Source organism: Nuphar pumila, chromosome 16 (genome assembly GCF_984573655.1).
Source record: "Nuphar pumila chromosome 16, dmNupPumi1.hap1.1, whole genome shotgun sequence".
NCBI lineage: Eukaryota > Viridiplantae > Streptophyta > Magnoliopsida > Nymphaeales > Nymphaeaceae > Nuphar > Nuphar pumila.
In genome coordinates, this window is record NC_143264.1 from 73,775,175 (window position 1) to 73,790,410 (window position 15,236).

The following is a 15,236-nucleotide window of genomic DNA, read 5'->3' on the forward strand; positions in this document are numbered from 1 at the left end:
AGATCACGCCTGTATGATCAGATTTTAGTGAGTCAAGTAATTCTTCAGTTGATTGGCTTATCATAATCTAAATATATATATTTTTTTTTCTAAAAATTATCAATAAGCTTGACATAATGGTTAGAGTTGTGGTTTATCTTAGATAGGTCAATGGTTCAAGTATTGTTGTAAACAATAAGTTTTTGCCAGATACATTTAGTTGACCCTACTACACGTTTTATTTTTCTACTTACATGATTAAAATGGTAACTTCACGGCATGATTTAGGTTAACCCAAGAATACTTCAGCATTAGTTAACGATTGAGGTCATTTGATTAACCAAAACAATTTTGGTGGGCATTTGTAAAGTCTGAAACTTTTGGTGAGGATGAATTAGGTGAAAGGTTTGGGGGTATTCGGAAAATTTTCAATTTTTTTTTATCAAAAATTATAATTTAAAAAAAAAACTATTTGAAACGACTGAAAAATTTATATTTTATTTTATGAGTTTTTTTTTCATAATTGGACAGCTGAAAAATAGGAGAGAAAAAAAAAGGTAAGGGCGTAAGTTAAGAAGCCTTTAATGCACATCGAATCTCATAATGGCACCGTGGGGCTCGAGCCACTCACTCAGAGTCAGAGGATCGCCCCTTCATGCAAATGGCTAGTTTCTCAACTCATCTGACGTGGTTGGAACTAATACCTAATTCCTGCATCCACGTAGTTGGAACTGGATCTAACTCAAAATAGATCCGACCCATTTGAATAATTCTCTGAAATATTCTGTGCATTGTGCTGAAATCATGTGTTCTGGATCAGACTGCCATCCTTTCTGTTTGTCCCAGTGGAAGTCGTTACTAGATGAGACATTTACCACTTGTGGGCAAACAGGCCTGGATTTGTGTTTGGACCCTGCGAGTATCATCAATTGGACACCTCCTTTTTATAGATCAGCTTTAGCTGGGAGACTGATGGCAAAACCTCAAAATGGGGGTTTCTCCCTTTTTGTGGTGTATGGATATTTGTTCCCACGTTATCCAATCGTTATAGCGATAATTAAGGGTTCTCATTCGAGTCGGATATCTGTTTGAATCCAAATCAGTTTAGTCAGACTTGTAAACAAAAGAGTATCCGAATAACAACCAGATCTGGATTCAGTTTCGGGTTTTACATCCAAGTCTGAGACTGAACTGGACCTGGATCCAATGGATATCTCAGGTTATATGTGAATATGTATCTGCTTAGCTATTTTATGCTAGCTGGGTTCTGGTTTTTGACAAATCCAAAGCTGATTCTGACTCAGATAAGGCCAGATTCAGTAAACCCAACATCTGAACTGAATCTGATCCATTTGCATACCTAATCCAACGGGCCTATAGGGCCATAGGCTGGGCTAGGATCGATGTTTATTAGGAGGAAGAGACCCATCTTAAAGTGAAGATTGAGATATGAAGAGCCTGATTTATATGTGCAACATACATTTTGGATATGAACCTGATCCAAGATCTACTAAATAATTATCTTAGAGTTAGGCTATAATTAGGATCATGAACCATGAAAGGAGGAGAAGAAAGAGATACTTGGAGTTTTAGATGTTTGAAACCTTATCTCTCTAGTTTTTCTGTCTTTTCTTTTTGGCTTCTTTTGATAATTGATTAATTTTGCCACCAGAGTGGTTACACATGCGGTCAGTGGGCTCCTGTGTCAAGCTGAAGGTCTAGGGTCCAAATCAGACCTAGCTACCATCCAAATTTGAAACATATGTGCTAATACTGTTTGCAAAAAAAAAAAAGTAAAAACAAAATCCTTTACATGAAAAAAAAATGAAATCAGATTGGATTTTGATCTCGATTCAAATTAGACTGACCTAAAATACTAATTCCAATCTGTTAGAATCCGGTAGGGTTTCTGTTGGATCAAAGCAGATCAGCCCTCCCCATTGATAGGTCGAAGTGGGTCGGGACTTTTTAGCCAAGTGCTGGCACGTCAGAGTCGGAAAGGCTTTGACGACTCCAGTTCGTATAAAGGAAAGGAGAGGGAGGGGAAGAAAACAATCCGAATTGGCAAATCCAAATCTGATCCGAATCCACATTTGGATCTTACTACAAGGATTCGAATCCGGGGAAAATGTATCGGATTCACATCGAATATCCGATTATATCCAATCCATTTTGCACCCGTACTTGCTATGCCCGTGTTGTGATGCCCATCTGTCTGACCCGAAGCAGAAGAAATGCATTAAATGCATGTAGTAACTGCAAAGTGTAAGCTCTAACCCACCTACTCTGTCAAACATTCATAACCCTTCAACGGTACATCACCAACTCAGTACACCTTCCCAACCGTTCTCCACTGCTTTTCACAGGCCAATAAATTACTCACCCCTGATCACAGTGACACCTAAGTCCTTTCTCTCTCTCCCCACCTGCAAGAACAGTATCCCACCACAATCTTCTCAGCTACTTAACTCTTAAATCTTAAGTCTCAAGATTCTACTGCAATTTAAAATTTAATCCTGTTGTTAGAAGTTTTATTTTCTTATAATATATCCTAATATCTAGGCCTACCTTTCTCTGTTGGTAGATCCAACTTCTGATAAAATAAAATGGTTATATATATTTTATCTCTTTCACAAGTTTAGTAATAACACTTTTCCAAGAAATGGTCCATTAGTCATGTGATAGGTACACCAATCTTCAAAAAGGTGACTTTTTTTTTTTTTTTGAGTATTCACAAGAAAAGGTCACGTTCCTAGAGAGAGAAGAACCGAACTTCTAGAAAGTGACACGCATAGAGCATGTTACTAAAAGAAAGCACTAATAAGCAAACTTTGTAGGAAGTGGTTACCACACCAAAGGCACCAAATTTTGTAGTCCTAGAATTTTAAACAATGACAAATTGAGAAACCCATGGATCTGGTGCAATGTGATTGCACACTTTTAGTGTGCTGCTGCACCTGATCACCCACAGCTGACAAGCTGTACCCAGCAGCACACTTTGAAGTTTGTTCCTATCCTTCATTAGCTGAATGACCTGTTGTTATCATTCAAATTTCACATAGCAAGAAAGTAAAGCCACCCTCCCCCACACAAATAATCACATATTAAATGCCAACTTGATCAGTAGATGAGTAATAGTACGTCTGAGTAGCGAACTTCCACAAAGAGATAGGCCCAACTAATGTACCCTTAAGAGAAAATGACCCACAAGAAACCCACTTCATTATGATTTATGAATCTGCCCCTAACCATCGTTAAGTCCCAAATAGCTATCATGTCAACCGAGTTGTTTCCATAAAGTAATGGGATTCTTAGCCTAATTTAGCAAACCCCGGTTCCTTCTTAACCACCCATCCTATCCTCCTTTTTCCTATACTCTCTCTCTCTCTCTCTCTCTCTCTCTGAGTGAAAGTGATGAGTGGCCGGGGTGAGGTCGCCGGCCGGCGAAGTTTCGGTGTGGAAGGTGCGAGCAATGGGGGAGGAGAAAAGGAGGGTGGCGAGAAAGGGAGGAAGCAGGCGCAGAAGGTGCCGTTCCTGAAGCTCTTCTGCTTCGCCGATTTCTGGGACTACGTGCTGATGGGCGTCGGCTCCCTCGGCGCGTGCGCTCACGGCGCTTCGGTGCCAGTCTTCTTCATCTTCTTCGGGAAGCTCATCAACATCATGGGGATCGCCTTCTTCTTCCCGGCCACCGTCTCCGATCAAGTTGCTAAGGTATCCTTGGGTGATGAGAGCCATATTTTTTATGGTTTTCAGTGATCACTTTTTCTTTCTAGGGAGGGTTTCGTTTTGAGGTATGGTTTGATGGTGATGAAAGTTATTGCAGTTTTCTCTCTGATCTTTCTGTTTATGATGAGAGCCATATTTCTTAGGCCAGTGCTCAGGTTTAGATTGCATTGTTGTGTGTGTTTGTGCAGTATTCCTTGGATTTCGTTTATCTCAGCATTGCCATTCTCTTCTCATCTTGGACGGGTATGTTGATTGATTCTTGATTGGCACTGATTCTAAAGTTCAATGACTCTCTCTCTCTCTCTCTCTCTCTCTCTCTCTCTCTCTCTCTCTCTCTCTCTCTCTCTCATGGTGGTTAGTAAAGGCAAGGTTTGCATGAACTCCTTGAATGGAGATTGAAACTGCACCATAAATTTATTGATTATTAACCGTTGTTAAAGAGAAGTTGCCATATGCATGCATTATGGATATCGGATTTTTAATCAGGAAATCTTCTGGGTATGAATGACAGGTAACCTTTTTAAAAAAATATTAATTTTGAAAATGATGCATATAATTGGAATTTTTTTTAAACCTAAGTTGGGATGTGTCAGTCTGGCTTGGAGAGTGAAATTTGGAACATTTTCTGTGAGAACGCGGTTCCTTTCTCAGATTTCACTTATGGTGAAGGGGTCAATTCCCCTTCAGCTCGCCTTTGTTTACCGGCTCATCAGAAATCACATGAAGGGGTCTCTATCCTTGGTTTTAAATGAACCTACTTGAACAGCATGGCGGCTGGCTTGTTATTAATTGTTGAGGGTAACAGGTGAAATGCTTCAATGATATGAGATGCAAAAACTGGTGCCATAAATTGCCTATAAAAAAAGGTATCATAATTTATGACTCGATTGTCTTCTTCTCCAAGAAAGAAAATTAGGACTCGATCAAGCTTGGCTTATTTTACAACCTGAGCCTAGTTAATCTGGGTTCATGCTCAAGGTTGGAGTTACAAAGCCAGGCTCAGTTTGACTGTCCAAGATTGAGCCTATCTTCAGCCAAGCCTCTAGCACCTCAATATATTTGGACTCAGTGCAGATCCAGTCATTCTAATCAGGGCCTTATCCCACAAGTAGAATTGGTAAACGATTTATGGCGTTTGAGAGTAACATGGTTAAGTTTATGAAATGTAGAGGTTGCATGTTGGATGTATACGGGAGAGAGACAAGCATCAAAGATGAGATTGGCGTATCTGAAGTCTATGCTGAATCAGGACATAAGCCTCTTTGATACAGAAGCTTCCACTGGTCAGGTCATTGCTGCAATCACGAGTGATATCATCGTCGTCCAAGATGCCATATCCGAGAAGGTCATATATTCTAACCCTGTCCTCCTAGTTTCCTCTTTAATTAAGATAACCAATCGTTTGGGCCTTCATGGTCCAGAAAATGCAATCACACAATCTGACGTTCCCCTCGCAGACCTATGATTGAATGTTTATGTCACACACACACCTAAAACTAGAGATGGCAGTGGATAGGAGGAAAACAGGGCCCCGATCCTCCTCGCCCCGTTTAGACCAGTGATGAGGACATGAAACGAAGATAAAGGCGAGGTTAAAATCAAAACCCATGCAAGGATGGACTTATGCTTTTTCTTGTCCGGCTGTCTCCTTCTCCCATCCTTTAGGGATGGCGGTGGACCGAGGGAAAATGGTGCCCTGCCCCCACCTCACCCCGTTTGGATCGGGGTGGAAGACATGAAATGGGGATGGAGGTTAAAATCAAAACCCGTGCAGGAATTAGAGGGTGTTGCATGTGCACCTCCGAACATGTATTGTAACTACAGTGCATGTTCCGGGGTCTCCACTGAACACCGCGTGGCACTTAGTGGGGTGTATGAGGGTCCGTACATCAGTCCTAACCTACCCGCATACCGCAGCAGGAATAGAGGGCATGATTTTGAGACGGGGCAAAGGTGGAGACCTTGTCCCTCACCACCACCACCTATCCACTGGCCTTCCTACCTAAAATGTTCATATATATATATATATATATATATATATATATATATATATATATATATATATATATATATATATATATATATATATATATATATATACAACCTGCATAATTTTTAAAAAAAAGTATTTTTACTTAAAATACACATAAAACACGCAAGTCGGGTTAGGTATCCGGCAAAAAAGCCAGGTTGAATCGGGTACTTGGCAAAAATCGTAACCCGAACCCGGCCTGCATATTTGTTGGCTAGGGTTTGGGTCGGCATTTTCATGCCCATACCCGTGATTTTGAGTTCGGGTCGGATCAATTAAGTACTTACTACAAACCCGACCCATTGACGGCCTTAGGGGTGTGTTTTCTGTGGGTCAGATTTTCAGTGGTTGCTTGGTGTTTGGATGGCAGTTTGGTAAAGAGTATGCTGACGGGTGATTGGTATGGCAGGTGGGAAATTTCATGCACTACATCAGCCGATTCATCGCGGGGTTTGCGATCGGCTTCGCACACGTGTGGCAGCTCAGCCTCGTGACTCTCTCGATCGTGCCGTTGATCGCGTTAGCGGGCGGTCTGTACGCATACGTGGCGACGGGCCTCGTCGCACGCGTGAGGAAGTCATACGTGAGAGCCGGTGAAATCGCCGAGGAGGTACGCCTGGATCGCCGCTTTTTTCGCCCTTGGATGTGTCGGTCGCAAGCCGTGAACAACTTGAAAATATATCATTTACAAAGTATTTCCAATATATTAGAATATTATTTTTTTATATTTTAAATGTCTATTTATTTTAATTAATTTTCTAAAAATTTCAATGTATAGAGATTTCCTGATAATTTTTCTATATATGTTAAACAAAAATTTTGATTTATCGCAAGATTTTCCCTTGCGAAGAATTTGTTACTGGAGGATGAATATATACATGACCCTCGAGGGGAAATGAAAATTTATTTTCTAATTTGGTTCAGATCCGGTCCAATTTTTACATGAGAAACCCAGGTTGGGTTTTACTTGAAAAAGCAGGTTGAGGTCAGTAGGCTAGATTTGGAACTCCCATGAAGCCTGGGTCCAGAATTGAGATCTTGGTCCGGATCAGGCTTCTGATTCCTGGGTAAAGTTACACATATTACTATATCAGGCATGGGCATAATGTGAATGGATCGGATCTTAGCAAATTCGATATATTTGACCATTTATTGACCCGAGTGTGTTAAGGTTTCGACCAAATAAGATAAGTCTTACCTATTTAGATAAATAGGTTGGACTCACAAGATCCAAGTAGGTCCAAGTCTGAACCAAGATCCAATTATGTTCCAATTTTCATATGTAAAATATTTAAATGCTAGAGATTAGACCCTGTTTGCTTCTTGTTGTCGAATGAGATAATAGTTCGACGGTTCTGTCACGAGGGATCTAGGATTCGAATCCCACAGTGGATATACCAAGAACTTGAATATCAAGAGAAAGAAAAGGGTCGGTTTCCTGTTACCCAATCCCAGATCCGGATATGATCCAGCCTTATCCAGGTCCAGATGGGAACGGACCTGACAGCAGCACCTCAAAGCTGGATCCTGATCTGAACACAGATTAATCCGCCTGGGACGCAACCAGTTAACAGCCCCAATTAGGCACATAAAGCAAGATCAGACTGCAGTGGATCTGGTCTGGTCTTCAGTGGATCCGTTTTGAGTCTGATAAGGTCCCTGAAGGTCAAGTGGATCCTGATCTACCTAGCCTTGGACCATGATATCCCATTTTTACCCGTGGAATGAATGAACACAATATTTGGCAGCTCGGGCTCAATCTGAGCTACAAATTAACTTGGTCAAGGGAAAGAATGGGGCGAATCAGGTCAGTGACTTGACTGAGCTTTTGCCAAACTACTGGGACCGGTCAAACCCATATGACTCACCGGATCAACGAGTCAGCTGATGGCAACATGAAAGGGTTCTCCAAATTGGTTATTTCTTCCCAGTCTTTAATGGCTGGTAATTGATCTAGGAATTCTTCAGACCATGCCATGTCAAATTGATATGGGACCATATGGTTAGCCTGGTCCAAATGGGATTTAATTAGACTACTTGTACAAATGGTTCACAGACCAAATTGGCACAATGGTTGCAACTTAATAATGCAGCCCATGAAGGATGACCACATTCTTATTTGTTAACTTGCAGTTTATCCTTCTACATGCTATCTAAATTCCCTGCTTATTGAATTCAATTTATTTTCTTTTAATTGTGTTTAAGGTGATCGGAAACATTAGGACGGTGCACGCGTTCGTCGGCGAAGAGAAAGCGGTTCAATCTTATAGAACAGCTCTAATTGAAACATATAAATATGGGAAGAGAGGAGGGTTGGCCAAAGGACTTGGGCTTGGCTCAATGCACTGTGTTCTGTTTCTCTCGTGGGCGCTTCTCGTCTGGTACACTAGTATTGTTGTTCATAAGCAAATAGCAAACGGCGGTGACGCCTTCACAACCATGCTCAATGTTGTTATCAGTGGCTTGTAAGAACTCACATCAGTAGTAGCATAACCTTCATAGGTGCAATAGATAAAAATGCACATATGTATTGATGTGGATCTTGTGTATGTATTGTACACACACACGCACACTTTAATTTTGCTTACTTTTACTAATGTCTATCAATACATGTTGATGCAGGCGCACACACACGGACACAGTTTATTTTGCTTGTTTTTACTAATGTATATCAATACATGATGTTTATGCAGATCTCTTGGACAAGCAGCACCTGATATCTCTGCCTTCATCAGAGCAAGAGCAGCTGCATATCCTATCTTCCAGATGATAGAGAGAAACACTGCTGGCAAAGCTAGTGAAAAAACTGGGAAAAAGCTAGAGAAAGTTGTAGGCTACATACAATTGCAGAACTTAAGCTTCAGTTACCCCTCCCGTCCTGATGTGGTCATCTTCAACAAGCTTAGCTTCGATATACCTGCTGGTAAGGTCGTCGCCCTTGTCGGCGGAAGCGGGTCGGGCAAGAGCACGATCATTTCTCTCATCGAACGGTTCTACGAACCGACGTCCGGGAGGATCCTACTTGATGGTCATGACATTAGACAATTGGACTTGAAGTGGCTTAGGCAACAAATTGGCCTAGTGAATCAGGAACCTGCTTTGTTTGCAACCAGCATTAGGGAGAATATCTTGTATGGGAAGGAAGACGCGACCATTGAAGAAATCACAAGAGCCGTCAAGCTTTCGGAGGCCATCTCTTTCATCAACAACCTACCGGATCATTATGAGACACAGGTAATGAAAATATTGAATGATTTCTTGACATCAACAAAAGAATCATATGAAAAGCTTCATTCTTCTTATTTATGGCACCTTGTACTTAAACTCGCTTATAGTACTTGCACTGCTCGCAACTCTACTCTGGAGTGTTTGTGGTAATTACAGTGCTCGTAAGTTACAGGTAACAAATCTAGTTGAACTTAATTGTCAGTCTAACAGCTTTGAATGCTACAACTCCCATGTATATTCACAATGACACAATGGAAGCATTAATTTTGGCTATGTGAGTGATCTTCTTCTTCCTCCAACAGGTTGGGGAGAGAGGAGTCCAATTGTCCGGCGGGCAGAAACAAAGAATCGCGATTGCACGGGCTATTTTGAAGAATCCGTCGATTCTGATGCTGGATGAAGCAACAAGTGCACTAGATGCAGAGTCGGAAAAATGTGTACAAGAAGCATTAGATAGAGTCATGGTTGGAAGAACAACAGTAGTGGTTGCTCATAGGTTATCAACCATAAGAAACGCAGATACAATTGCAGTGGTGCAAGGCGGAAAGATTGTAGAGAGTGGGACTCATGAAGAGCTCATATCAGATCCAGGAAGTGCTTATTCTGCACTAGTCAGCCTCCAAGATGCCTCTCATCGATCAGTTACAGACAACCAGAGCGTAGGTAGACATAGGTATTATATACATACTTGGCTTGCTTTGTTACAGTAACCTTGGGCTTTCCTTTGTACCTTACTTTCTAAATCATAGTTGGCGAGTGCCTACTGTTTTTTCTGTATAAAGGCTTTAAGGCAACTCCGCCTAAGAGGCTCCATTAGGTGATCGGGCTAGAGTACTTTATAAAATACTGGGGCCACACGACACAGAAAATTGCTACTGCGTGCAGTGATTTTCTGTGTAAAACAAAAAAACACTGAAAATAGCTGTGCACAGTTGTTTTCTGTGTTTTGTATGACCCAGGTATTTTGTAAAGTACTCGAGCCCGATCACTGGAGTAATGGACAAAGTCTGTATTATACTGAAATTGGATGCAGGTCAGGTTCAGAAATTGTTGCTAAGATCACTGTTGTATTGATCATTTCTTTTTCCATGTTCAGTGCGAAATTCTCACGGGACCTTTCACGTAGAACCGCGAGCTTCGGAGCCAGTTTTCGGTCCGAATTGGAATCGATCAGCCCGTATGGCCAGGACAACACCGATCCCCTGAATCGGAAGCCGGTGTCGATGAGACGGCTGTTCTCGATGGCTGCACCAGACTGGGTGTTCGCGATCTGGGGCATCGTTGGTGCTATAATTTCCGGAGCCCAGTTCCCTCTTTTTGCACTCGGGGTGTCACAGGCATTGGTCGTCTACTACTTCGACTGGGAGTCCTGTAAAACAGAGATTCGGAAGATCGCATTGCTCTTCTGCGGCGCTGCCGTTGTGACCATTGTCTCACACACCGTAGAGCACCTCAGTTTCGGCATTATCGGTGAACGTTTGACACTTCGTGTGAGAGAGATGATGTTTGGAGGTAAGTATAACAAGTGCAGGGTTCCTTACTTGAGATCAATGTGATAGGATTCGGAGAAGATCCAGTACTGTCAAAGTACTCGGGCCACACAGAACACGGAAAATCGCTGCGTGTGTAGTAATTTTTGTGTTTTGTGTTATGCACAGAAAATCGCTGCACGCATAGCAAATTTCTGTGTTTGTGTTCTATGCAGAAAATCGCTGCATGCGTAGCAATTTTTAGTGTTTGTGTTTTGAGCAGAAAGTCGCTGCATGCGGTAGTGATTTTTTATGTTTTGTGTGGCCCGAGTACTTTGTAAAGTATTTAAGCCCGATCGCCTAACCAAGACTTGATAGGTTTGTGGTATATATTAATTTTCAAAATATCACCCATACTTAGAACACTTGATTTTCTGATTGCAGCTATTCTTCGGAACGAGATCGGTTGGTTCGACAACACGGGCAACACCAGCGCGGTGCTGGCGTCTAGGCTGGAGACGGACGCGACGCTGCTGAGGAGCATCGTTGTGGACAGGTCCGCAGTCCTGCTGCAGAACATCTCGCTGGTCACCGCGGCCTTCATCATTGCCTTCATCTTGAACTGGAGGATCACCCTCGTCGTCATCGCGACCTACCCTTTGATGGTTAGCGGGCACATCAGCGAGGTATATACTATATACTGCTTACTCCCCCCAACTGTTGGAGAATTTGAAATCGAAAAGTCATATGTCACAGGGATTTTTCAACTTGCCTTAGTGTCGTGTCCCTTTGTATGCTATTTTTTTAATAGAAAAATTGCCACAAAAATGACGTGTCTCGTGTCCTTGTGACAATCGAAAACTCATGGTGGTGGTGGTGCAATCTCGCAACAGAGGCTGTTCATGCAAGGATTCGGGGGCAACCTGAGCAAGGCGTACCTGGGGGCGAACATGATCGCCGGCGAGGCCGTGAGCAATATCCGCACCGTGGCGGCCTTCTGCTCGGAGGGCAAGGTGGTGGAGCTCTACACGGAGCGTCTGGCGGAACCCGCCCGCCGGTCGTTCTGGCGTGGTCAGATCGCCGGCGCCTGCTACGGAGTGTCGCAGTTCTTCATCTTCAGCTCATACGCGCTGGCGCTGTGGTACGGGTCGCGGTTGATGCGCGACGGGCTCGCCTCCTTCAAGTCGGTGATGAAGACGTTCATGGTGCTGATCGTGACGGCGCTGGCCATGGGAGAGATGCTGGCGCTGGTGCCGGACCTCCTCAAGGGCTACCAGATGGCCGACTCCGTCTTCGAGATCCTCGACCGGAGGCCGAGGATCCGATCGAGCCTGCCGGTGAACGGCCGAAGCAAGGAGGTGGAGGAGGAAGAGGAGGAGGTTGTGGGGAGGGTGCAGGGTACCATCGAGATGAGGGAGGTCGTGTTCAGCTACCCCTCGCGGCCAGACTTCCCCGTCTTCCAGGGTCTCAACCTAAGGGTGCCGGCCGGCAAGAGCATGGCCATCGTCGGGTCCAGTGGGTCCGGGAAGAGCTCCGTCATCGCGCTCATCCTCAGGTTCTACGACCCCACCTCGGGCCGGGTCTTGATCGACGGTAACTGATCCATACTCTCTCTCTCTCTCTCTCTCTCTCTCTCCAACCCCACCTCGGGCCGGGTCTGGGAAGATCTCCGTCAACGCACTCATCCTCATAACATCTAATTTGCGGCCAATCTCAATATTGTGCCCAAAAGCTAGTGTCATCTACCTCTTTATTAAAAATATATAAATTTTAAAATTTGGTGATTCAATGTAATTGGTAAAATGTTACGCAGTTTTCTGTAAATAGCTGACAATTAGACCGTTTTTGGCAAATTAATGTAATTCTTATAGGAAAAGGCATAAGAAAACTCAACCTAAAATCACTGCGGCGTCACATTGGCTTGGTCCAGCAGGAGCCGGCTCTCTTCGCCACCTCCATCTATGAAAACATCCTCTATGGCAAGGAAGGCGCCACTGAAGCTGAAGTCATCCAAGCAGCTCGGCTAGCCAATGCCGACACATTCATTAGCGCGCTGCCAGACGGCTATGCCACAAGGGTCGGCGAGCGCGGTGTCCAGCTCTCCGGTGGACAGAAGCAGCGCGTCGCCATTGCACGGGCCATCCTCAAGGACCCAGCCATACTCCTGCTAGATGAGGCAACCAGTGCACTGGACGCTGAGTCGGAGCGGGTCGTCCAGCAGGCCCTGGACCGGCTCATGAAGAACCGAACCACAGTCGTTGTGGCCCACCGGCTTTCGACAATCCAAAATGCAGACCGGATCTCGGTCATACAAGATGGGAAGATCATAGAGCAAGGGGATCATGCCAGCCTAGTGGAGAAGAAAGATGGACCTTACTTCAAGTTGATCAGCTTACAACAGCAGAAACATCAGCAACAACTTAGGTGAGGGCAAGGTGGTCATCTTCAAATGTTAGCCCCGCTATTCCATTTTATCAAACCTATGATGATGCCCTTAAATAGGGGTCATTATATGTTTACTTACCCCCAAGATGTATGTCTTTGTACATCTTTGATAGCAAGAAAGGGGGGTTTGGTCATGTTTCCCCATGTCCTCTTCAATCCCTATTGGCCAGCAATGGTGTTTACTAATTTGTTTTGCACGAGGAATAATGGGTTTTCATTTTTAAATTGTGGTCTATCAAGTCATATGAATTATAAAGAAATGATGTTGTTGTATTGCTGACTGTTGTAACCTGTCTATATATATTGAATGTGTTGTTTGTTTAGTTTCACTGAGAAAAAATACCAGGTTCTTTTTCTTCTCTTTTGTAGATTCATGGTATAACATATGGCTTCTAGTTGTTAATCTCTCTCTCTCCAACTACTCTGTAGGGCTGGTAAACAAGCTGAATACAGGGTGCTTAAGCACAGGTTATTCTTACAGTCAGCCAAGCCAAGCTGAGCTCAATCTCATTAGCTGACTTATTTACAAATAACATACATTTTCAAAATTGAAAGCAATAAAATGTGGACCTCAAACCTGTAGAGCTAAGTTCAAACTGGCTCATTTGCAAAATAAATTATTTGAAAGTTGTAAGCAATAAATTTAAGCTCTAAACTTATTGCATGCAAGCCAAGCACTTCAACCATCTACACTCTATGATATAAAATATATGCAAAATATATTTATCACTAGTTAAAAGTCCCTTACCGAACGCTCATCATTCGTGTTCAACTCGCTGAGCCTATTTCACAAGTTTGAACGTGCTCTTAAAAATTGAACACAAGTCAAGCCACAAAAGACTCATCTCATTTTCCAAGCCTTCTGATTGGTATAACTTGGCTTCTAGGTGCTAATCTCTCTCTCTCTCTCTCTCTCTCTCTCTCTCTCTCTCTCTCTCTCTCTCTCATTTTCCTACACACATATATATATATATATACGTGTGTGTGTGTGTGTGTGAAGTCTTGGACAAGTGGTTTTGTAAAACTTGGAAAATCTCAGAAATTATAGAAATAAATAAAAGAGAATTTTTATTTAGAATGGATAGGATAATATGATTTTTTGAATGAATTGGATCTAACTAGATCTTGGATCCAAATAAGGTCATATCAAATCAAATAGATGAATTTGAATAGCAAGTGAATTTGGATCTCGGATGGATTCAAAACTCAGTTGGAGTTTGATTAGATTTTTAATAGATCCAAATATTGTATAACTCTAATCAATATTGGAAAACCAACTGGGTAGTTTTATAAAGTTATAGTATTCATGGATCCAACCCAAAATCCGAGATCCATTAGAAAACTCATATGTATATCAATAAATTAATGAAAACATATTTGCAACGAAATAAAATGGTATTGTGGAGAGGTTCATTTTCTATTTGGGAATTGATGTGAGTTCTATCCCACCATACATACACATGGTTTGGTAAGAAGGTGCTACATTCATTTTTAACAAAAATTTATACCTCCTATATGTATATAAATAAATTAACAAAGACTTAATTTCACTACAAGAAAATCGTGGATTAGCGATGGACGGTATCCATCGCTAATCCGTCGCTAAACTGTTTGGTGACGGATTAGCGATGGATATCGTCCATCGCAAATTTTTGCTCTCTAATTAGCACCAAAATTATCTGTCGTTACTTCCGTCGTTAATTTGCGATAGATTAGCGATGGACATTATCCGTCGCTAAATTTAAAAAATAAAATAAAATAAAATTGCTCCCTGTCGGGTGGTATTCCGGCAGCAATAAGCCGGACTTGTTCTGCACCCGACAGGCATTGCAAAGGGACTGACCGTCCTTCGATATCTGCAATGCCGTCCTCCGTGAACCGGTGCGCTCTTTGGCATCGCCGTCCTCCGTGAATCAGTGAGATCTTCGGCGTTGCCGTTCTCCAGCAACCGAACGCTCTGCCTCGTTGTCGTCCTTTATGAACCGGGGTGCTCTCTGGCGTCGCCGTCCTCCAGCCACCGAACGTTCTGCCTCGTCGCCGTCCTTTGTGAACTGGCACGTTCTCCGGCATTGTCATCCTCCAGCAAGCGGACAGTCTGCCTCGTCGTCGTCCTCCATGAACCGATGTGCTCTCCGGCGTTGTCGTCCTCCAACAACCGGCCGCTCTGCCTGGTCGCCGTTCTCCGTGAACTGACGCGCTCTCTGGCATCGCCGTTCTCCAGCAACCGTCCGCTCTGCCTCGTCGCCATCCTTCGATATCATTCCTTCATAAATCAGTTTTAATTGTTCGGTCGGTTTAAATTTCGAACAGAGAGAGAGGGAAAATCTTGTGCTCTTGATGGGCAGTTTATATAAAAA

The 15,236-nt window shown here is 43.0% G+C and overlaps 1 protein-coding gene across 1 annotated transcript; it reads left to right on the top strand.

Annotated features, from left to right (window-relative positions):
• Positions 1-3,393: 3,393 nt before the first annotated feature.
• Positions 3,394-13,233, top strand: LOC149813582 (ABC transporter B family member 10-like). The gene is made up of 11 exons (XM_089991151.1): positions 3,394-3,690; positions 3,894-3,948; positions 4,875-5,050; positions 6,147-6,347; positions 7,943-8,202; positions 8,431-8,971; positions 9,268-9,638; positions 10,062-10,477; positions 10,879-11,120; positions 11,328-12,027; positions 12,306-13,233. Exons 1-11 carry the CDS (start codon positions 3,394-3,396, stop codon positions 12,860-12,862), a joined length of 3,816 nt encoding a protein of 1,271 aa, XP_089847277.1. The 3' UTR covers positions 12,863-13,233.
• Positions 13,234-15,236: the final 2,003 nt, after the last annotated feature.

Coding starts and splice junctions, on each gene's coding strand:
- LOC149813582 (XM_089991151.1), top strand. CDS start 3,394: ATGAGTGGCCGGGGTGAGGTCGCCGGCCGGCGAAGTTTCGGTGTGGAA. Junction 8,972..9,267: donor CGGATCATTATGAGACACAG/GTAATGAAAATA, acceptor TTCCTCCAACAG/GTTGGGGAGAGAGGAGTCCA. Junction 9,639..10,061: donor CAGAGCGTAGGTAGACATAG/GTATTATATACA, acceptor TTCCATGTTCAG/TGCGAAATTCTCACGGGACC.